The sequence below is a fragment of the Pezoporus wallicus genome, unplaced genomic scaffold, assembly GCF_028554395.1.
Source record: "Pezoporus wallicus isolate ANWC-B61680 ecotype Strahan unplaced genomic scaffold, APGP_CSIRO_Pwel_v1 contig_3568, whole genome shotgun sequence".
Lineage (NCBI taxonomy): Eukaryota > Metazoa > Chordata > Aves > Psittaciformes > Psittacidae > Pezoporus > Pezoporus wallicus.
The window spans coordinates 77,539-98,680 of NW_026637826.1; the positions used below are offsets into that span (position 1 = coordinate 77,539).

General features: G+C 49.0%; 2 protein-coding genes across 3 annotated transcripts in view; both read right to left on the reverse strand.

Moving 5' to 3' along the window:
* The window catches only part of IP6K1 (inositol hexakisphosphate kinase 1), a 35,258-nt gene extending 24,786 nt beyond the window's left edge, over positions 1-10,472 (reverse strand). Inside the window, exon 1 of the mRNA XM_057407640.1 lies at positions 10,268-10,472. The gene's annotated coding sequence lies outside the window, so the exon portion shown is untranslated. The remainder of the gene's footprint in view (positions 1-10,267) is intronic.
* Positions 10,473-14,648: 4,176 nt separating this feature from the next.
* CDHR4 (cadherin related family member 4) lies at positions 14,649-20,788 on the reverse strand. Of its 2 annotated transcripts, none has more exons than XM_057407849.1 (20): positions 20,657-20,788; positions 20,330-20,350; positions 20,006-20,196; positions 19,768-19,930; positions 19,602-19,687; positions 19,388-19,483; positions 18,845-18,948; positions 18,636-18,772; positions 18,390-18,555; positions 18,149-18,299; positions 17,649-17,751; positions 17,202-17,417; positions 16,991-17,130; positions 16,767-16,914; positions 16,490-16,692; positions 16,264-16,403; positions 16,144-16,179; positions 15,109-15,175; positions 14,980-15,010; positions 14,649-14,850 (listed from the first exon to the last, which is right to left on the reverse strand). In XM_057407849.1, the coding sequence occupies exons 1-20, from the start codon at positions 20,706-20,708 to the stop codon at positions 14,780-14,782; spliced, it is 2,322 nt and encodes a 773-aa protein (XP_057263832.1). In that variant the 5' UTR covers positions 20,709-20,788; the 3' UTR covers positions 14,649-14,779. The 2 variants fall into 2 exon arrangements, with proteins under 2 accessions (XP_057263832.1, XP_057263831.1); XM_057407848.1 differs by having other exon boundaries at positions 16,767-16,911; positions 20,000-20,196.
* Between the last annotated feature and the right edge of the window lie 354 nt (positions 20,789-21,142).

Consider the following 21,142-nt stretch of genomic DNA (forward strand, 5'->3'; position numbering starts at 1 on the left):
TGATGTGCTTGAATTCATGCTCCATCCACCCAGACTGTAATGTCTCAACTTGCATACACTAATACCCTGGAAGACAGTATCAAAACACTCACTAAACTTAAGCTAAATGGCCTCTAGTGCTTTTCTTCATCTACAAGTCCAGTTATTTTATCACAGGAGACATTGAGGTGGGTCAGAATAACTTTCAGTAAATCCATACTGACTGTTACCAGTCACATTCCCAGAAAGGTGTACCAAAAGGACCTGCACCACAACTGTCCGCACGGCTGAAGTGAGGCTGACCAGCGTATGAACTTGTCAGATCATTCAGAATCTATACATGAAAGTATCCGTAAATTGAAAGATAGTGTGATGAAGTTAAGATGATAAAGATTAGCTATCATCACTTTTTTCTGGCTGGGGTATAACTGGATGGTTATTAGTCTTGGTCAAAGGAGGATTGATCTTGTTGCTTGTCTTTTTTGCCATTATCTATATTGTACCTTGTTTGTTACAATGTATTCAATGTATGACAGTGAACACTAGGAAGCCTGTTTGGCTTGTGCAACAAGAAAAAGGGGGAGATGTGGATGGATTTTTAGCAAAGAATGGCCACGTTCCCAAGTCAGCAAGTGCCTACATGGAGCTCAACATGAATCGAGGATGAAGGACGTGGGTAAGGAAGCAAGAGTAACGGTGCAAGCAAGTAAGAAGAAACTGGACTGTGTTAAGATACCAAATAGTGAACTGTTAGCAAGTTTTAAAGGTTAAGTTCCCATACGCTTATTTAATTAATTGTATACTAGTTACTGTATGTTGCAAGAATATGTATCAAAGCATAATATACTAAGCTATTGTATATGTATCCAATCATAATACAGCAAGCTATTGAAGATGTATCTAATTATACTACAGTGAGCTATTGTAGATGTATCCAAATATTGTATAGCGAGCTATTGTATGTGTAGCTGTAATTGCTGCGTGCTACAAGAATATGTATCCGATTATAATACAACAAGCTATTGTAAGCCGATGCAGAGAACAGTATAAAAAGGATAGATGCTTTGTAATAAACAGCTTTTGCCTGATCACACTGATCTCTGACTGAGTCCGTATTTTTTCTGCGGCAGACCAGCCTGTAGGTCCTTATACTGTAGTCCCTTTGGGACTATTCTGAAGAGCAGTGCAATCACTGTGAGGGTGGTGAGGCACCAGCACAGGGTGCCCAGAGAAGCTGTGGCTCCCCCATCCCTGGCAGCGTTCAAGGCCAGGTTGGACACGGCTTGGAGCAACCTGCTCTGGTGCAGGGTGTCCCTGCCTGTGGCAGGTGGATGGAGCTGGATGAGCTTTAAGGTCCCTTCCAACACAAACCAGTCTGGGATTTGTCTTTGTCAAGTGATCAGAGACATCCATCACTTTTCAAACATGGACAAGACTGGCATCACCATCACACAGCCAGCTCAGCACTCCTGAGTGCAGCCCATCAGGACTCAGAGACTCACATGGCTCAAATTCTCTCACTCGGTTTGCATTTGCTTCCGATTCCTGTTTCCTCTTTGAACCCTGCTTCTGAACACAGGAGCCCAGACCCTACTGATGAAGACAAGCATAAAAAGCACTTCAAGCAACTCTGTGCCAACAGTCACTCATTCAGCCACCTTATTCAGCAGTCTTCGTTTAGCGTTTTACTGCTGATGGAGAGGTAAAAGCTACATCAGAATTATCAGGGATGTTGTAATAAGCACTGTTCTGAGACAAAGTAGCTGCTTCTACAACACAAATACAGAAATGCAGATTAACACAGCCAAGTTTGTTCTGTTTGTATTCCACGTTGTTAAAGAAACGACAGGATCTTTGCAGGATGTAAAACCAACTTGCTGTAGAGCTGCATGACCCCATTTCTACGCCATGTGGCAAAAAAGCCTCCCTCTGCTAAACTCACTCAGCCTGGCCAATAAAGGGAAGTGGACTCTGTAAAGAGCAAACTTAGGGCTTCCTGAAAATTCCTAAGACACTTTCATTGAGAAGCTTCTTTTCAGCTTTAATCGCTAAGAAAAATCTAGACAATGGAGTAAGACTTTTTACCCAGTTAGATGCCAACTAGCCAGACAGCTCTAGGTATAGAAAAGGAGATGCTTTATGATGATTCCATTTTCTCAAGCATAGTATCTCAATGTATCAGATATAGGGTAATGGCAGGAGAAAACTTAAAGCTGTTCTAATGCACCCCAAGACTCAGGAGAGCCAAAGGACACAAAACGCTTGCAGCCTCAGCCATTGCTGCAGGCTCCTGGCACTGAGCAGGCATCTCATTGTGCCATGTTCAGACTGCCAAAGCGATGCCAGTGCCTACTGTGTCTGGAAGCAACCACGGAAGTGTAACACAAGCAAACAAAAGTATGTTTTATCAGACTCCAGAAGGCACAAGGCTCCCCTGCCCCCTTCTGGGAACAAGGTGGATTTGAAAACTTCAATATCTACTTCCAATGCTAAAATTGTTTACTTGTGTAAACAACCGAAAGAAAAACAGAAAGTACTTTTGCCTCAAGCAAGAGTACCTTCAGCAAAGCCATGGATATTAAGGACATGTCCTTCTGCTGCAGAGACAGTTTCAAACTGGATTTTCTTTACCCATACGTTAAAGCCACTGATAAACTTACGCCTGCCAAGAAACAGCCTGACAATTCACTACAGATTTGTTATGACTCAGCTGATTCATTTCTCAGGTCACAATGCAGATGTGCACCCCTGTCCTTTACCCCAGTATCTCTACTACTTATTTCCCCAAAATAAATAAAATATAGCAACTACAGCAAAACCTGCATGATATACATTAACTTGCATGATATGCATAAGCCTTCTCCATAAGTTACAGAAAACAAATTCTATTAAGCTGCTGACTGAGACCTGACTTAAGCAAAAATCCCTTTGCAGTGACTTGCCACCCCACATATTTATGTTGAGATCTTAAATGCAAAAGGCAAACAGACCTCATTTGGGCCAGAGGAGAAAAATGCTCCTACCTGCCTCTTCCTACCACTGCTACCAGAACGTTGCGCTACTGTTTGGCCACACATTTGGATTTCACAAAGTTCAAACCTTTACCTCCAGAATGCAGCCTTGCAATACTCTGCCGCTCAGAAAACTTAAGCAGGTACTCACGCACTTTTCTTCTGTCTCTGGTTTGCTTGTGAGCTACCGAGGAGGAAAGCTAAGCAAAGACCCCACATCCCACTCCCAGCTGTGACAAGGAAAAGGGAATTTCCAAAGCAATGGAGCACAGCTACTGTTAAGCATCCATTTAGGATCTGTGAAGAGGAATGTTTCTCATTTTGAAGAGACTGACCCTGCAGCAGAGATTCAGGAACTCTGTCCAAAGAGCACATTGCAAGCAACAACACATTCCATGCTCTTCCCTCCCTTTGCAAAGTCAGACGGTAAGGAGCAGAAGCTGGCTCCAGTGCACAGGAAGCAGCACAAATGTTTTGTTTCCTAGCAATTAGGATGCCATCTTGATTTAAACCTATCAAGTCTGAGAGTTATGGATTATAGCCAAACACAAACTTGCCGTGGAGAACCATCACAAACCTGCTAATCTCACCCTAAAGCCTTTCAAACCAGCATTTAATTTGGTTCACTTCATGCTCACTGTAAAGCAGCTTTACAATTCCTATAGTATGCTATGGGCTGTGACACCACTCTGATCCATCTCCTCCTCAGATCTATACATTGTCCTTTTTCTAAGCTGTCTGAGAATTAATTATGGTGGAAATTAATACCATTAGATAACGGCATTCCAAGCAACTGGCTCTCATAAGGGAACTGAGGACTCGTGGATCTCTGTCCTCAAGAAACCTGTAGCAGTGCCCATTCAGTACAACTCTGCTGTTAGAAAGGAAACGAGATTAAGATCCAACCAAGCAAACATCAGTACTACACCCATCTTCTCACTTGCGGCCAGAATCGAGCATAAGCTTAGCCGTGGCGTGGGTTCTACCTCTTCCTCCTGTCACCACTAGACCACATCAGAGTCGCATCCCGACCTGAGGAAGTTCTACCAAAACTGGAGGCGATACACAGACAGCAGCTTTGGACAAAAATGTTGGTACTGACTTCAATATATTCTCTGCATGAGCTTCACCTACTCCTCCATGTAAAGCAAGGCAGTTAAGCTTTACATCCTCATGTGATCTGGAATTTCACCACTCAAGAGGACTTTAATCTCATATATGCAGGCAGAGATACACCAGGGCATTTCAGCAGTCAGAACAGAGTTTGAGAGCAAATGGAGAGCCTTGTGCGTTAGAATTTTCTCTGTCTTACTTTGAAGATAAAGCAGAACAAACAGTTTGCTTCAGCTACACTTGTCTTTTTCTACATGGGGAAGCCGACAACACTCGCATTTGGCAGGTCCCAAATGGCACCATGCAGTTTTACTGGACAGCCCAGCTTTTGGCTGAACACTGTTAAAACATTTAAAGCCAGGAGAAATCCAGCAACTCTTACATCCCTCCACCGAAGTTTACCAGGTCAGCAAAGTGCACAGTTGATTTGATTAACAGACCTTTTAGATAACCACAATCTATCCAACATCATTCAAATGGAAAGAGCCAGCAACAGGCTACAGGTTTTTGTGCTTCCACTGATGTTTCCATGATCTTGTCAAACCATTCAGTCCTGAGGCACTTCAGCCATTGGCAAAACAGCATTTGGAAAAGAAACAGCAGGATAGTCAAGTAAACGACCTGTACACTGGTTTGAAAAGACTGCAGTTTGGTGATCTTATTTTCCATGACCCCCTTGCACTCCAAATCAACTTACTCTTACCTCATAATTAAATTCTCAAGTTTTTAAGATCTTCTCTTCTAGTCCAACAACAACTGAATTCTGTTCATCAATACAGACTGAAATTGGGGCACCTCTTTCAAGTGAATGTGGTGCTGTTTGGCTGAAATGCTCAAACGGCAGAAACAGAAAAGGACAACCTAGGAGCACATCAGTTCCTCAGAAAGACTTAAGAGCATAAAAGCAAGATTATCCAACCAAACTCACTTCACTCTGGTAAACAAATCCTCATGCCAAAAGCACAAGGAGCAGCTGTTATCAAGTGGTTTCTTCTGCTAACACAGTTCCAAGATGCTGGTACTAAACAAAACTCAGGGCTTTCTTAAGCATCTTAAAAGAACAGAGAAACCCAAGGCAGTCAAATGTACAGTACTACAGATTATATCAATGCTCAGGACACAGCTTAATGGACTGTGTCAGAAAGGGGAACTGCAGGTTACACCCACTCTGAAATAAAGGTCTGTAGAGATAGGTAAAACCTTTTATTAGAGCAACTGATAGAGGATGCTCTCCTCCCCCACTGCAACCCCTTCTATTTTTACACAGCTGATTAAAAAATTAGTTCAGCTGGAAAAGACATGTTTTGGGGCCCTACTTTTCTACCTAATCCTTCTTTCCTTGGAAAAAGTGCTAGTCCCAATGACAAAAAAGCACATCACCATCTACCTTTTCAATACCCCCAGCCAAACAAGTTTCATTTTAAAAGTGCAGTTTTATCCCTGTAACTGTATCTACATTAAGGGATTCCACTGGCAGAGCTGCACTAGGTGGGAATGAATGTGCTGATTAATGCAAGCTGTCCCAAGCGTTTGTAGCAGAAATGACCTTAGAAGCACGTCAACAGAGAGTTAAAGCCACATAATCACATTGCAAATCCATGCCCCCTACTTGATACCAGTTTAATTTTCCTGGCAGATGACCCTTAAGGGTCACAGGAGCTGTAAGTTCCCAACTTGACACTTCATTGTTATTTTTTCCATGAGAAAGTACCAAATGAAGGTACACTGTCATATACAGTGCATGCTCTTGCACAGTCAACCCACATTAAAAAAAAAAGAGAAGAGAAAAATCTGAGCTCCATGGTGGGAAGGAAAAAAGTATCTCAAGTCAAGCGCTACACGACAATGGCATGGAAAATATGGCGATAAAGTGCAACATTTCAGTTTTAAATAGGAAACAACTTTAAAAGTTTGTCATAGCAAACATTTTGGACAAAGACAGTGCACTAAAGCTAGTACTTACGTAAAATATATTACAGAGTATCTGATGGCCCTTACAGCTAAGGTAGTAGACTTAATTTGAAATTAGCTGCAACTTTGAAGAGAATTTCATACAAGGATAGTCCCACATCCATTGTGACATTAAAAAATCCAATATGGCAAAACATACATGGCACACAACACAGGGTCATGGGAGGGATTTTGATCAGGGCCTTGTTATCCTGTTACTTGTTACTCTTCTGGGGATCAGCATAATCTGCAAGATTCAATCACTCCTACTGCAAATCTTAAAACTGTTAAAACACCTCACGGCTGTTTTGTAGCTTGCAGTGTGCTCTGGAAGGCAAAGGGAAAAGAATTAACAGAGATGCCCCCCAGCCACTTGAGGGAAAATAAAAGACAATCTGCACCTGAGACTATCTTCTCAGAAGATACATGAATGGGACAGCTAGTCACAACTTCAAGCTTGGCAACAGCTTACATGTTTTGAAGGGAAAAAAAACAAAACTCGGCATTTAAAGATGTCTGCAAGATCATTTTACCTGAGCAGCAGCCAGCGCTGCCATCCTTTGGTGCCGCCTTCTAGCAAGCCACACACTTCCAAGGCATCCAATGTAACTTTGGCTTCACTAAAGGAAATATCCAAGGAGAAGGGAGCTTCTAGATGCCAAAGCAGCAGTCCATGAACACAATTCATCCTAATGTATTTCTTAAGCTCCTTCCAAGGGAAAGAGACCTTTAATACCCAAAATCTTCATTATTACTCTCCTTATATACTGACACAGGGCAGCAGACCTCTTGGAATATGCTAAAACACCAGCCAGTTCTGGTCTGAAACAAGGAACTCCTCCTTTTCAAATGAAGTAAAGAATCATACAAATGAAGCCTATATTTAACTTCCTATTCACTGCAAGAGTTGCAAACAAGTTCTTGTAAGCACTCTACAGGTCACGGATTTCCAATATCTTATCTAAATGTTAAGCTGCTGAAGTAGAGCTCAAAACCCTTTCCCAACAGACTTTCTGGAGCGCCACTTACAACCAAGGCCATTGGCTAAGTAACATAGATGTAAAGCCAAAGGAAGAAGAAAATAATTTGACAACAGATCAGGTTTAACAAATTGGCTTGCATATAATTATTAAGTGCATCACCTGCATGCGTGTGTGTATATATATATGTATATAAATTACTTTTGCTCTGTATGCTAAAAAAAGCACAGCACATTCATTTGGAAGACACAGACTATTACAGGTCTGTCTCAGGTGTATAAAAGCTACCTTGACTTTTCATGCCTTAAATTCCTCTCAAGATACTGGAAGACCATGTTGGAGCTTCTACAAAACACCAAACTGCTAAATCAGATGTACTCTCACAGCCAACTGGGTTACAATACATCATGGGCCATACATAGCTAAAGAAAGCAAATTTACTCTTTAGTTTTCTTCTTCAGTTTAATACAGTGTAGTAACAAGTGCCAGAAGTGTTCCCTCTTGGATTGAAAGATAAACTAGCAAGCACTACATGTAGAAAAATAACAGTTTTCTTCAACTATAATAAGAAGATTGCACATGATAGCAAACTTGAAACAAGAAAAATATCTCTGCACCTACAAGAAGAGTCAAATTGCCAAACTCATCATCACACAACTGACCCTATCAGAATTTTAAAAGGGTTTTGAATTTTCTTTGGGTTGTCACGTCACAAGAGGATGAAGTATAAAAAAAGCCCCCCGAAGTCTGGAAAAGCTTCACCTGTAACTTTTACTTGCCAGGTTTAAGGAAGGTACTTTAACTGCAGGGAATAAAGAGCTTGGTTTACTTTTGGCTGGCAAGCGATACAATGACTATTTTTACTATGAATATTTGAGTCAAGATACATTTACAAATGCAAATTATTTTAAGACAACTGGATTTTTGGTTTTTAAGTTGTTAATAGGTTCACTGTATTCTCAACTGCTGAAATATGTGTAAAAGCGTTAGTCCTAAGGATGCTACATGTGTAGTGAACAGACCAAGCAAAGAGAAATACCTGTGATCTTAACTAAAGCAGAGTAATTAAGGGGAAAAACAGGAACCCTGAGCGCTGCTATTACAGGAAGGAAAATTAAATACAAAAAAAATAACCACAACAACATGTATAGCACCTGAAGAAGAGTGAAAACTATTCAGATTACACATGGTACACAACAGTGGCACGCACTCGGTCTGACTAACAGAATCAGAGGTTTTTTCTCAGCTCTGTAAAAGCGAAAGATGCATAAAGCATGCTTGGTAACACTTCTGGTTCAGATTTAGCTTACCTTCAAATGTTAATAGTGTATTCAGGTCAACACTTGTGATAACAATATGAAATATTAAGAACTCAATTACATAAAAGATTTATACTCAAGGAAAATACCACTTGCACAGTACATGAAAAAACACAATATTCGGTCCAAATGGGAAGCAAATCAAACAATTCCAACATTTGTAGAAGTACAGGTATCCACAATCATTCTGTATATGGTCACACTTAATCCAAGCAAAATATGCACGTTCCAGATTAAACTGATGTAGGTTTTACTGTGGGAGGTGTGAGGGGCTTTTGTCTAATAAAACTATCTGAAAAACCCTGCACAAGTACAGTTTCAACACAAACTGAGTTTCAGACTGCTTTAACAATTCTTTTGGGTCAGACTCAAAAGGATTTAAAAAAAAAAAAAAAAAAAAAAAAAAAGTCTTCCCCCTACCCCATATCTATGGATGAGAGAGTCGACCCCTTCCTCAGATCTGTCATGTAGCTTCACACACACACCACAGTTTAGAGAAGTGAAATATACCTTCCACTAGTCAGTAGGTGTTGTGAGGGCCTTCCAAAACTCCAGAACCCTTCCAATTTTATTTATACTCCATAACAATACTCAAAGAAAGAGCACAATACCTCATCTTCTGCAACAGCTCCAACATTTTTCACTGAAGTAACTCTTTGGTTCAATTCAGCCACTGAGTAAGACACAGGAGTACGTAGTCCCCTTAGGCTTCTCTCCCAAATCCTTCCTGCTTTAAATAACTCACTGACATCTGCATTCACTGGTGAACTGATTTTGGTGCTCAAAGCTGCTTATCATCTATAGTTAGCTGTAATGAGATGACTGCCTCCCCGCACATGCTTAAGCTGCTTAGACATTACTGTCAAAGGACACAGAACAACCAACCAGCCCTACCTTCTTGTGCCTTTTTAGGATTTCTAAACTCACTTTTTTAAATGCTTGACAATAACGTGACACCAGCAATGGACAGTGCCAATCAAAACTAAAGATTACATGATATTTTGCATAAACCCACTGTGTCAGTTTAAAAAAAAAAATGGGGAAAATGAAGCTCAAAATAGAACTACATGAAGGGGTGGATGCCACAGCAGAATAACCGAGTCATACAATAGCTCACCTTTAGATCACAGTTGAATCAGCTGTGACAAAGATACAGGAGCATCCCCACAAAGAAGGCACTGCAAAGCTCCTATCCCTATCCCGGGAATGTACTTGGCACCTTTGGTCATTACCTGTTGCACTTCAAACCAATCACTAGTCACACAGGTCAAGGACCTCCTACCAGAAAAGTGAACTGTGTGACACAACCACTGTTTAAATGCAGTGTCTCAAGGAAACAAGGTTATTCAAGTCTGCTGGCAAACAAATGCTTACACCACAGGTACAAATACCTAGTCATATCTTTGCTGATAAAGAACAGGGAGAAAACGGATATGCCAGACTTTCTTCCATATTTAGAAAGCACAAAGTAACCCCTTTCAGCCTGGAAGACTGTGAAGCCAGTCTATCAACTTTCAGCAAGCTAACCTCAGAATGGAAAGGAAAAAATAAAACACAGACAATGACAGAGTTCCAAAACCACTGTAAGACAATTCAGCTGCAATTCAGCCACCTAAATGGCCAAAACTGCTAGAGCATAAAAGTTAGGTTCCAAATCTTGGTAGTTTTTATTCAAAAAACCTGACATCAATTTGGTGAATGAACAGGACTGAGCTTTTTACTCTGTTCTAGTGGACTTACTTAAGCATTCCTGTAGCATCCTCCAAAGATAACAGTGTATCCCCACAAACAATACATACATATACTTACTTAGAGGGTAAAATTACAAAGTGAGAGGCAAAAAGGAAGCAACTTATTTTTCTTTGCATGATATTTAAGGTAGTTGCAAACGTATTCTGGGCAAAACAGAGAAAAGTTAGAGGTGTCACCCAAGCTCTCTCTGTTGAGCAGTCACTGGAATATGGAGCCAACCTCTCACAATCAAGAGGGAGTAGGATGCCAGAAGTAAGTCAGCCTGCAAGATGTTGTATGGAAATGAGTTAGCAAGGGCTAAATCAGCTTTTATTTAAATCTTTACTTGCTCATCAGTTCAGAACTTTTGAGAGCACACATTCCCTCAAGTCTGGGACCAGAAATCACAGCAAGCTCCCTTCAGGATGCAGATACTCTCACTGATTCCTCTGGGGTCCCACATGCTCTTTATCAAAGGTAGCACTGGGGCTGAGGAAACCACTGCCCCCAGCTGCCTCCTCCATCCCTCAGCTGAAGACTACCAGCCAGCAGCTGGAGCAAAACAGGATGCATGCCTGTTCTTCACCTGGTCTGGCCCACAAGACACTGATGGGTATTAAGGAAAAAGGGCTGAAGCCTACTACCTTAATCTGTGGCATCTGAGCAGGCACTGCTGTAGGCCGTAACACAAGGGAGGTAGCATTTGGCAAAGAAACAGGACAGCTGGTGGAAAAGATAACCTTTCCAACTACAAAAGCTAAATCAGAGACAGCTTATCTGTCAGAGCTTTCAAACGTGTAGGAACATCGTACCAGCAGAGACACATAAGATCTCATGACCTTTTTCACTGCTTTTATCAGATTGGGTTGACACAGATCTTCTACTAATATAATTATGGCAGCTACGCCCATGTTATTTTTTAACAGAAACAATCACATCACTGTTGACTTCCATGGATAGCATTATATAGATGGGGAGGTACCCTATCATATCAAAACTTATTCCTTTACTACCTGAGAAGGGGATAAATCATTTATTGTGAATTAAACTGACCCCATACTGACAGGGAGTTCTGCAAAATAAAAGAAAGCTTAAAGAAGCTTGTCTTTTATACACAGTTAATGCCATTCAAAATGCACAAAGACAAGCTTACAGAAATAAATTAAGGCAAATTACTTGCATCTTAATACTATCTGCAGAGTAGTTTGCACCTATGTGGACTACATAGGGAAGCACAGGCACCTCACATGCCAATTAAGAGAACTGCATCTATTAGAACGTTCATCTACCCGAACAGCACACTGGGAAAGCCAAAAATAACAGCTGCTGCCACATCAGAACAGCACAAGTACTGCATACAGGCGATGCCTGCAAAACAGAAACTAAGCAGCCATGCATAAACACTTCCTCTTCCTCCCCCACCACCCCTACGACAGCAGCAACAAACCTGATATTAAACTCTCGCCAGCATCCTGCTCTGCATTCCTGTCACATCAGGAATAGAAAAGAGAAAGACTGCTAACTGCTCCTCCATGTATCTGAAGGGGTCCTTCAGTTTACAGGAAGCAATACAAATACTTGACATGATTCTTGCAGAGGTTTCTGTCACATTTTCTTCTTTACTTTCACTCCTTTTTTCTAGCTCACCCATTTCAGAGCTCACTAGGGACCCCCTGGATTTACTAGGCTTGGTTTTCATACATTCTTTCTCAAAGACAGAAATCACAAATAAAAGCAGTTGCTCCTAGGCAAGTAGCATCATACGAACAAGCAAGTGCAGAGCCACAGCTCTACTGAGCTGCCACACACAAACTCCACAAGTCAAGTTCAAACCTAAATCCTGCCCAGCACCAAGACTGACAGTGTGCCACTGTCAAATGCAAGGGTAAACAAATCAGGCTGCAGTCATAGAATCATTGAATCAACCAAGTTGGAAAAGACCTTTAAGATCATCCAGTCCAAACAGTAAGTTCTGAGACTATAAATCCCAGCATCAACGTTCAACTGTGATGCACATGTCTCAACATGTTGCGAACTAATTGCCGATGGGCAGACTGAGGGAACGTGATGGCAAGCATGTAAACTGCCCATTACTTGGGCACTGCAAACAAGGCCTCCATCAGATTTTCTATGGCTTCAGCATCTGCATTTCAACCACAGATGGAAGAAATACTCCTTCTCTAGAGCACAGGCTGTGGGTATTCAACTTCAAACTGGCCATCTACATTTCTGATTCCAATGGAGATCATAAAACAGTGCCACCCCCTCCCCCAGTGTGCCAGTCAGCACCCACCAGATCCACAACCACCTTCAGAGAAATCAACTAAAACCTGATATAACGACAAGCGATAAGACCTTTTAACAAACATTTGGTGATCCACTGAACCAAAGAGACTGTGTCCTGTAAGCAGATGGTCAACAAACAGCTCCAAGCTTGTACAGGCCTCATCATCTTGCACTAGTCAAGCTGAAGGAGGTCACATTTTCAGTCTGATAATTTTACGCAAAATGAATAAGCTCTATATGCGAGGGAGGACAGAAGAGAAGAAACAAACGAGGCAGCTCAAATGGGATGGGAACAGCCTGCAACTGCATGATTAAGAAGAAATCATAGTGCTTGCTGAGACGGTTAATCAGCCGATTAAGGACACAGGTACTGCTTCAACCTGGGCATTTTTGACCTCTGAGTGCCTGCTGTTCTAACCTTGACTTCTCACTCCGTGCAACGCAATAAAGAACAGCTAGCAGGTCAGTCACTTACACAACGGGCCATGAGAAGGGATCCTAAAGCACATCTAATTTCACTTTCCAGAATATTTTTGTAAGGACGTTCCCAGTACTGTCATCTTGATGATGAAGCACACAGTGATGCTATTCACAAAAGCTACCAACTAAGTCTACACAAACAGAACTACTGCCTATAGAAATATTGCATTAAGAATGAACAGAAACCCAAGCCCACACCATTCAGTGCTTCATTAGCAAAAGCCAAACTTGGAATTCAGCTTTGGAAACTCTGAACACCAAGTTAAGCTAGGTGAAACTGACAGGAGAAAAAGCAGGACAGAGCAGAAACATAGCAAGACAGGCTGAAATGAGAACGGCAGCACACACTAAAGCGTATTACTGATTCAGAGCTTTACGATGGAGGGACATGGAGCCTGGTACTAATTTAAATTCAGAGTAGCTGAAAACTGAACAGGAGTCACTACCACCTCTCCTAATCTACGTCCTACTTGGAAACCCCAGGGAAGGTTGGTTTCAGGCCAGGTCTGCAAACCCATGAGCACATTCACCTCCAGGAACTGCCAGGCACCTTCCAGTAACCACTGGGGCATCCAGCATTGTTCCTTCCTGTACGCAGCTTCTGTGGAAGGGAAGGACACAAAGGGAGGGGACGCTAGAGCTGCCTGCCAGGCAAGGCCAAGGCAGGGGCAGAGCAGCCCTGCCCACGGGGCTGTCCTTGCTAAGCCCAGCTCCTAGAACTCTCCCCACGCGGGGGTCGAGCCTCCTGCCCCAGCTGTACTACAGAAGAGACTTGCACACCCGAGTGTCCCCCCGCACACATCACAAACACGAAGACCGCGCCTAGATCCCCGCTCCCATGGGCCCGTCCCTGGCTCGCCCCCCGGCACAGCCCTCGGTCCCTCCACCTCACCGCCGCCGCCGCCCCCTCGGGCAGCGCTGGGGAGCCGCTCGGTGCGGAGCGTCCTGCGGGGTTCAGCCGGACTAAACCCCGCTTCCCCCTCTGCGGCCTGTCCCAGGACAGCTCCTCCGCTGGGCTGCGCCCGGAGCTTGCTCACCGCTCCGGCACAATAAAGGGCTTAACTCCCGAACGGTCACGGTTCCTTTGGGCTCAGGATGCGGGAGCCTCGGGCAGTCTCACACGCTGACCCCTCCTCGCTATGAAGTTTCACGGCTGGCTACTGCTCCCTCTCCCTCCCTCCCGTCACCCCCTCCCCAGTTTAGTCTCTCTCCACTTTCCCGCCAGCGCTTCATTTCCCGGGAGCTGCCGCGGAGGCATCCCGCGGCGCGCTCCTTTGAAATTCAAAGAGCGGGTTTCCCACCTTCCCGCGCTGCCCGACTCCAGAGCGTTCAAAGCGCGGTTCGCCGGGCCCTGCTAACTGCTTCAGCGTGTCACGCCTACCTGCCTGTGCACTAATTCACTTTTCCTCCCAGTTAAGAAAGCCAGCGGCTCCGCCTCCGACCAGCTGCTCCTGGGAGCGCTGGAACAAGGGAGAGCTTGAAGGAGATACGGGACACAGGGCAAAAGTTTCTCAAAATCAGCCGGGATTCCATTTTCTTGCCCCAGATCACGTCTCTGTGGAGGACTGCCCCAGCTGGATCACATCCAGAGCCTACAGAGGCGCTGCCGTGACCGGAGCAGACCCTGCCAAAGCCCTTGACACGTGTATCTCAGTGCAAACCCCAGCCTGAGGCCGGTGCTGCCCTAGCTGCTATCCTCGTCCTGACTGGAGACGGCAAGACAGCCGCCGGCGGAACTGCACTGCCCCAGCACTCCCGACGGCAATCACAGCAGCGAGTGCAGTCTCTACCACTGTTTATTAGGCCTGCACTGGCTCTGGGGCTGCACAGATCCACAGAGGAGGGATCCCGTCCTCCTCCCAGGCCCCAAAGCCACACCAGTGCTCTGGCTGCCATGGCCCTCGGGGAACTGTGTATCACAGGGAGCCCCTCACCAAGTCAATCCTCTCAGATCCAGCGCCGTGCCCGTCTTGCTGTTGAAGAGATAGTCCCTGCCAGTGCCTGAGTTGGGAGGCAGCACTCAGCAGTTGCCCCATGAGTGCTGCCCACACATCACTGCTCATCCCCCAGACCCCTCTGCCCTGAGAGATGCAGCCCAAGAATGCCAGGGCCATGGGACAGGGCACTCACCAGGGTCCTGGGCACGGCCATCAAACTGCTCCTGTGGAGTAGAGATGGGAGAGAATGTTGACGGGCCCCAGGGCTCCCTCCTGCACCCCCAGAGTGGCACGTGCCCTTACCACCATGGCACACACTTACCATGCTGCTGGCATGGGAGCTGCCCGGCTCCCCCTCATCCCCCTTCTGCTCCACCACATCCCAGGGGCTGCAGAGGGTAGAGGAAGGCAAGAGCATGCTGTTGGTGATGGGCCCCTGGCCTTGACCCTGAGGGGTGCTGCTGGAAGCAGGTTGCCAGCCAGGCTTTGCACTGCCAGCTGTGCCCCATCAGCCCATCATCCACCTACCTGATGGTCCCCTTACCCAGCCCATGTGTCCCCTGGGCACTGAAGGGGACCGCGGCAGGGGCTGTGCTCCCGAAAGCACCACCACCTTCAAGTGGTGCTAAAAAGCAGCAAGTGTGTCCACCACCACATCTGCTTGTTTGCCCATGTGCTGGCATGCAGCGATCTTGTGCTTGGAGGATGCTGTGCTGGGGGAGCTGCAGCCCTGAGCCCAAGTGTTCTCTCCTACATGGCCACTACACCTCCAGTGGCACCCAGCACTAGAGCCCCAAACTGACTAATGAACACGGACCCAGCCATACATCATCCTGAGGTGGTTTTGCCATAGAGGAGGCTGTTATCCTCCTCCTCTCTGTGCAGGCGCCTCACGCTTGCTGGGCTGGCTCCAGTCCTCCTTGGGCTCTCCCCTCCATCTCCTGTCACTCCTCATTCATCCTCCCAGGGGTTGCAGAGTGCACACCTCTTCCCGGGAGTTTTCCATGTCAAACTGGGGCTCCCCTGGTGAGCTTCAGTGGGCCCAGCTTGGTGGTGGGACCCAGCACTGTGTCATCCCACCCTGCCCACTGCAGTTTGTGCCCCAGTCTAGCCACCACCACCATGGCTGTCCCATGGCCAAGGTGTATTCACAGCTCTCATCAGTGCTGCACCCTTGCTCTGGGCAGAGATGTCTCCCCAGCACAGCAACCCATGGACCATAGCCAAATGCAGTGCACGTTAAACACCCGCCATGTGCTGTGTCTGCTCAGCTGCCTGTGGGGACACTCTGGGAGCCTGTGCCAACATGAATGGCTGCCTCTCGCTGGTACAACTGCCCTGGCCATGCAGCACCTACCTCTTGCCCAGCAGCAGCTTGCCAGGGACTCGATTGCTGTGGGAGGAGCAGAAGGCAGCTGTGAGCCCCTGGTCTTGCTCTTTGTGCTGTGCCATGCCATACCATGGGACTGGGACTCACCTGCACAGCAGGCTCCGGGCCATGCAGCCCAGGGCAGCCAGCAGCAGGGCACCAGAGACAGTCAGAACAGCCACGAACCAGGCTGGTGGGCGCCACACTGCCTCCACCCGTGTCACAACCAGACGTTCCTTCAGCGGTGTCTGTGGATGTGGTGGGGTGAGGGGACTCACGAGGGCCAGGGTGCCTCAGGAGCCTGGGAGCACCGCCTGCATTGGGCTCTGCTCACCGTGCGCTGAGTCGTGGTGCTGGGTGGCACCGGTGTGCTCCGGGGAGTGATGTGCACCACCAGTGCCACCACAGTGCTGTGGCGGGAGGTGCCGGAGCCACCCGACACCTCCACCAGCAGCACAAAGGTGCGGGGCTCAGGTAGGTTATTGGGGAGGTACAGGACGGTGTTCCTCTCCAGCTGAAAGTGCCCATCCTCATTGCCTGGACAAGAGTGTCTGCTCAGTGCCACACTGCAGTAAGGGGCTGGGTTGTGCTGTGGCTTGGCCGCCCCTCACCTCCAGCAATGTTGTATGTCAGCGTGGTACCATCACGGCTTCCCTGGCATGCTAGGCGGGTGACAGGCTGGCGGCTACCTGACCTGGCTATGATCCACAGCTCCTGCACCTCGGGGATGCACACCGGCACCTGGTCCAGCACAGCCTGCTGGGAGCAGGGGAGGTGGAATGGCACCACAGGGCTGGCTCCCACCACAGCTCACCAGAAGGGCTTTCACTCGCACCTGCACATGTACAGTCACGGCGCACAGGCAGCTCCGCTGCTTTGCCGGGTCCAAGTCATTGCGGGTGTCTGTCAGCCGCACCGTCAGCCGGTAGCTCTTGCGCTGTCGGGAGTCAAGGGGTCCCACCACACGGATCTCACCTGCAGGGCAGCAGGAGCTGCTGGGTGCCATGGGGTGCAGTAGGCTTTGGGGGAAGGGGACGGGTGCTCACCAGTGTGTACATCGATGGAGAACGGCTGCTCAGGACCAGGGCCCCCCTCCAGGCTGTACTCAAGGCTGTCTGGTGGGTAGTCACGGTCAGTGCCAGCGATGAGTCCCACAGCACTGCCGAAAGCTGCTGTCTCTGGCACGGTGAAGGTGGTACCATTGGGGCACACCGGTGTGAATTCATTGACAGGTGTCAAGGTCACGAGCATGGGCACACGGGCTGTGTGGCACACGGTGTCTCAGTCCCATCGGCACCACCCCACAGTCCACACTGGGCTGGGTGGGCTCTGCCCTGGGCAAGATCCTCCCTGGGCAGGCTCAGGGACATGGGAACAGTGGCATCCCCCTGGGCAGCAGGGAGGAATGCTTCCTCTGTGATCTGTGGGGTTTAGGGCCAGAAAGAAGCTCTTCCCTCCTTCCCCATGACCCTTCCATGGATACAGGCACTCACTGCTCCGTGGGGGCTGTCCTCCTGCTGTCACCACGATGGTGGCTGTGAACTGAAAGCCCACAGTGGCCACAGCCTTCGAGTCATAGTCCAGGGTGGTGCTGACCTGCCGAGCCAGGGCAAGGGGTGTCAGGCAGAGCTCAAGTGCCCTGCAAAGCTGGGGTATGCCACAAAGCTGAAGGGAGCAAGGGGGGAAATCATAGAATGATTTCTGTTGGAAAGGACCTTAAAGCTCATCCAGTTCCAACCCCCTGCCATGGGCAGGGACACCTTCTGCTAGAGCAGGTTGCTCCAAGCTCTGTCCAGCCTGGCCTTGAACACTGCCAGGGATAGGGCAGCCACAGCTTTGCTGTGAAACCAGGCCTTGGGGAGCAGGGAGCCCAGGACACCCTGGCCTGGGACCTGGTGTGACAGCACATCCTGTCAGAGGGTCCCCACTGTCCCACTGGGCTCCCCAAGTCTGGGCTTGCTCGGCACTGGGTGCTGCCCATGGCCCTGCTCACCTGCAGCTGTGGCCCCTCCATGCGGAAGTGGGATCGGGAAGCAGGGGGCCCCTCGAGGGCATAACGCAGGCACCCCTCAGCACCTTCACAGCCAGTGCACCTCAGTGTCACCAGGGTGCTGCCAGGGAGCTCTGTCTCAGGCACCTGGGACCTGCAGTGCGGCAGCCAGCAGCTCAGCTCTGGCCCCATGTTGTGGGTATGGCAGAGCATCCCCTTTGCCCACTCTCATCCCAAACCGTACACAAAGATGGCTGGGACACAGCTCAGCTCCTGCTGGTCCGTGCCCTGCACGGTAATGTTGAGTATGGTGGTAGCATGGTCATCAGGGTGCAGTGCATTGTAAGCCTGAACTAGGAGTTGTTCCTGGGCCACCTCCAGCTGGCGGGTGCTGTGGATCTTGCCTGTCACTGCGGGACAAAGCATGGCCTTGCACCAGGCATGGGGATGGGGAAAGGGTGGCCTTGGGGACTGCCACCACTCCACTCACTCTCATCGATGGTGAAGAACGTGGGTGCCGTGGGTGCAAGGATGGCATAGCGGACATTGTCACCGCTGGCACGGACCTGTGTGACCACCTCCAAGGGCCCAATGACACCTGGCACCGTCACAGCCTGCTGCGGCTCACTGGAGGCAAGGTGGGCAGCATGGCATGGCCTGATGCCACCAGCACCCACCACCTGGCCCAGCCCTACTCACAGGAAAGAGACACAAGGACGGCACGATGGCAGAACCTCCACACTCACAGCTCCACTGCAGTTGTGCCCTTTGCTGTCCATCACCTCGATCTCCAGCCTGAATGTCTGTGGGGTAGTGCCAGGGTGGCCGTGGGACAGCACCAAGTGGCACCAGGGATGGAGATTGAGACAGGGATAGGAATGGGGATAAGGACAGTAATGAGGACAGGAACAGGGACAGAAATGGGAAAAGGGGAGGGGACAGACACAAGAATGGGGGCTTGGAGTGAGAACATGGGTGGGAACAGGGATGGAGATGAGGATGAGCTGGAGACTTGAATGGGGACAGAAACAGGGAGGTGGAGGAGGACTGGGACAGGACTCAAAATGCAGAAGGGGCAAGAGCCAGAGAACAGGTTGGAGCACTCCTGGGATCAGAGGGAGACCGGAGCCCAATAGGAGGAGCAGGGTGCAGAGAGCTGAGAGCTACAGAAAGTGCCAGCTAGGGGCTAAGCCTTTGTGGGCTGGGAGGTGGCTGTGACAGCCTGGAGATGCTGGTGCCCACCTGGGTGCCCTTGCTGGGGTCAAAGCCACCGGCAGGTGCCAGCACCAGGCCCTGGTCGGTGAGCACGAGCGGTGTGTTGTGGTTTCGGAGTCTGAACTGCAAAGAGATGGGTGGTGGGAGCCCCTGTCCCCCTCCTCCATGCCTGGGGTTTCGGTATCCCCAGGGGTGCTCCCGCCTGTGGAAGGTTGTGGCCCCCAGGGCAGACCCCACTCACCGTCAGCCCGCCGAGTGGCTGTGGCATCACAGCATACAGGGGTGTCCGAGGCGCCACGTCTGCCAGCACCCGCACCACATCTCCCGCTGCAGCACAGCATGGCCGTGGAAGCACAGCACTGGCCAGCACCAGTGGCCCCCGCCACCCCGTACCCCCCGGCTCCTACCTGTGCTGGTGAATGGGGCATTACAATGCAGCACCTGCCCCCCTTTCACCCACACAAAGAGCTGCTTTTCCACCTCGTCCTCACCAGGACAAGTGGCCCGCAGGGTCAGGGTGTACATGTTCATCCAGTGGGCATTGAGCTCCACACCAGCACGCAGCATCACCTGCTGTGGAGACACTGTTCAGCAGGGTGCCCAGGGGCGTCTGTCCCACTCCCTGCCCCTCAGCAGCACCTCTACCTGAAATGTGGTGTTTGCCATGGGGTCAGTGCTGCTGGTAATGAGGCTGAAGGGGTGGCTGGGCTCAGTGCCATGCAGGGTTACGTTGGGGCTGTCACTTGTGTTGCTACAGGACACGGTCACCTCAGCCACACTAGTGCCCGGCACTGCATCCTCACTCAGGGTCACCATGCAGGGCAGGTCAAGCAAGGCTGGTAGGAGACCACAGAGGCCAGCCTTACACCAACAGCTCGCCCAGCCGTGCTTAGGGAGCTCTGCACTTGCACCCAGGCACCCATGATGGCATGGGTCTCCTGGGCAGCACCCAAAGCACCCCACTCTTACCTGCTGCTCTGACGAAAGTCCCTGCAAAAAGGAGATTGTCACCCCAGCCTGCCTGGTGTGTCCCAGGGCACCCCAAAGATGCCCCAGAGGTGCATGGATATGCCCCAGTGATGTCCCCAGGATACCCCAGTAATGCCCTGGTGATGACCCAAGAAAGCCCCCAGCCCACCTGAACCTGGCCACGGAGCTGCCGGCTCCTCTGCTCACCCTGGAGTTAGCCCCCATAGGGGCAACCGAGGGGAGCCTGTCTCCTATCCCTCCCCTTTTGGTCCCACACCCAGAGTTTGGCAAAGGGTGCCCCTGACGCTGTGAACCTAAAGTGCCTACCTGGGGCACAGAGGCTGAGGAGGAGGAAGGTGAGGCGTCCGTGCATGCCCATGGCTTGCTGGCTGTTTAGGACAAGCTGCAGCCCGTTGCCAGGGGTGCTGGGCACCACCCGGCCCAGCGTCACCGCGGCCACCCGCGAACAGCCCGGCTCCGGGGCAGGGACAGGGCACAGCCCCGGTGCCCAGAGCTTCCCCACTGCCTTTCGCCATCCCCGGCCGGTGCTGGGTAGGAGGGCAGCGATGCTCCGTGGGGTTTCGCCGCTGTATCACGCTGCCTCGCCATTCAGGGCGCTCGGGACCCGAGAAAATTAGCTGGGAGGTAATTTTTGGCCGTGTTCTCCTTCATTTGCAAACCAGAGCCGCTTCTCCCGGAATTCCTATTAAGCGCTATTAGTTCCAAATTAATAGGCTCTGGCGGAGCGCGGCCCCTGCGGTAGGGGTCACCTTTCCCTCCTCCGGTACTCAAATCCATTTCGGTAGCCCGGGA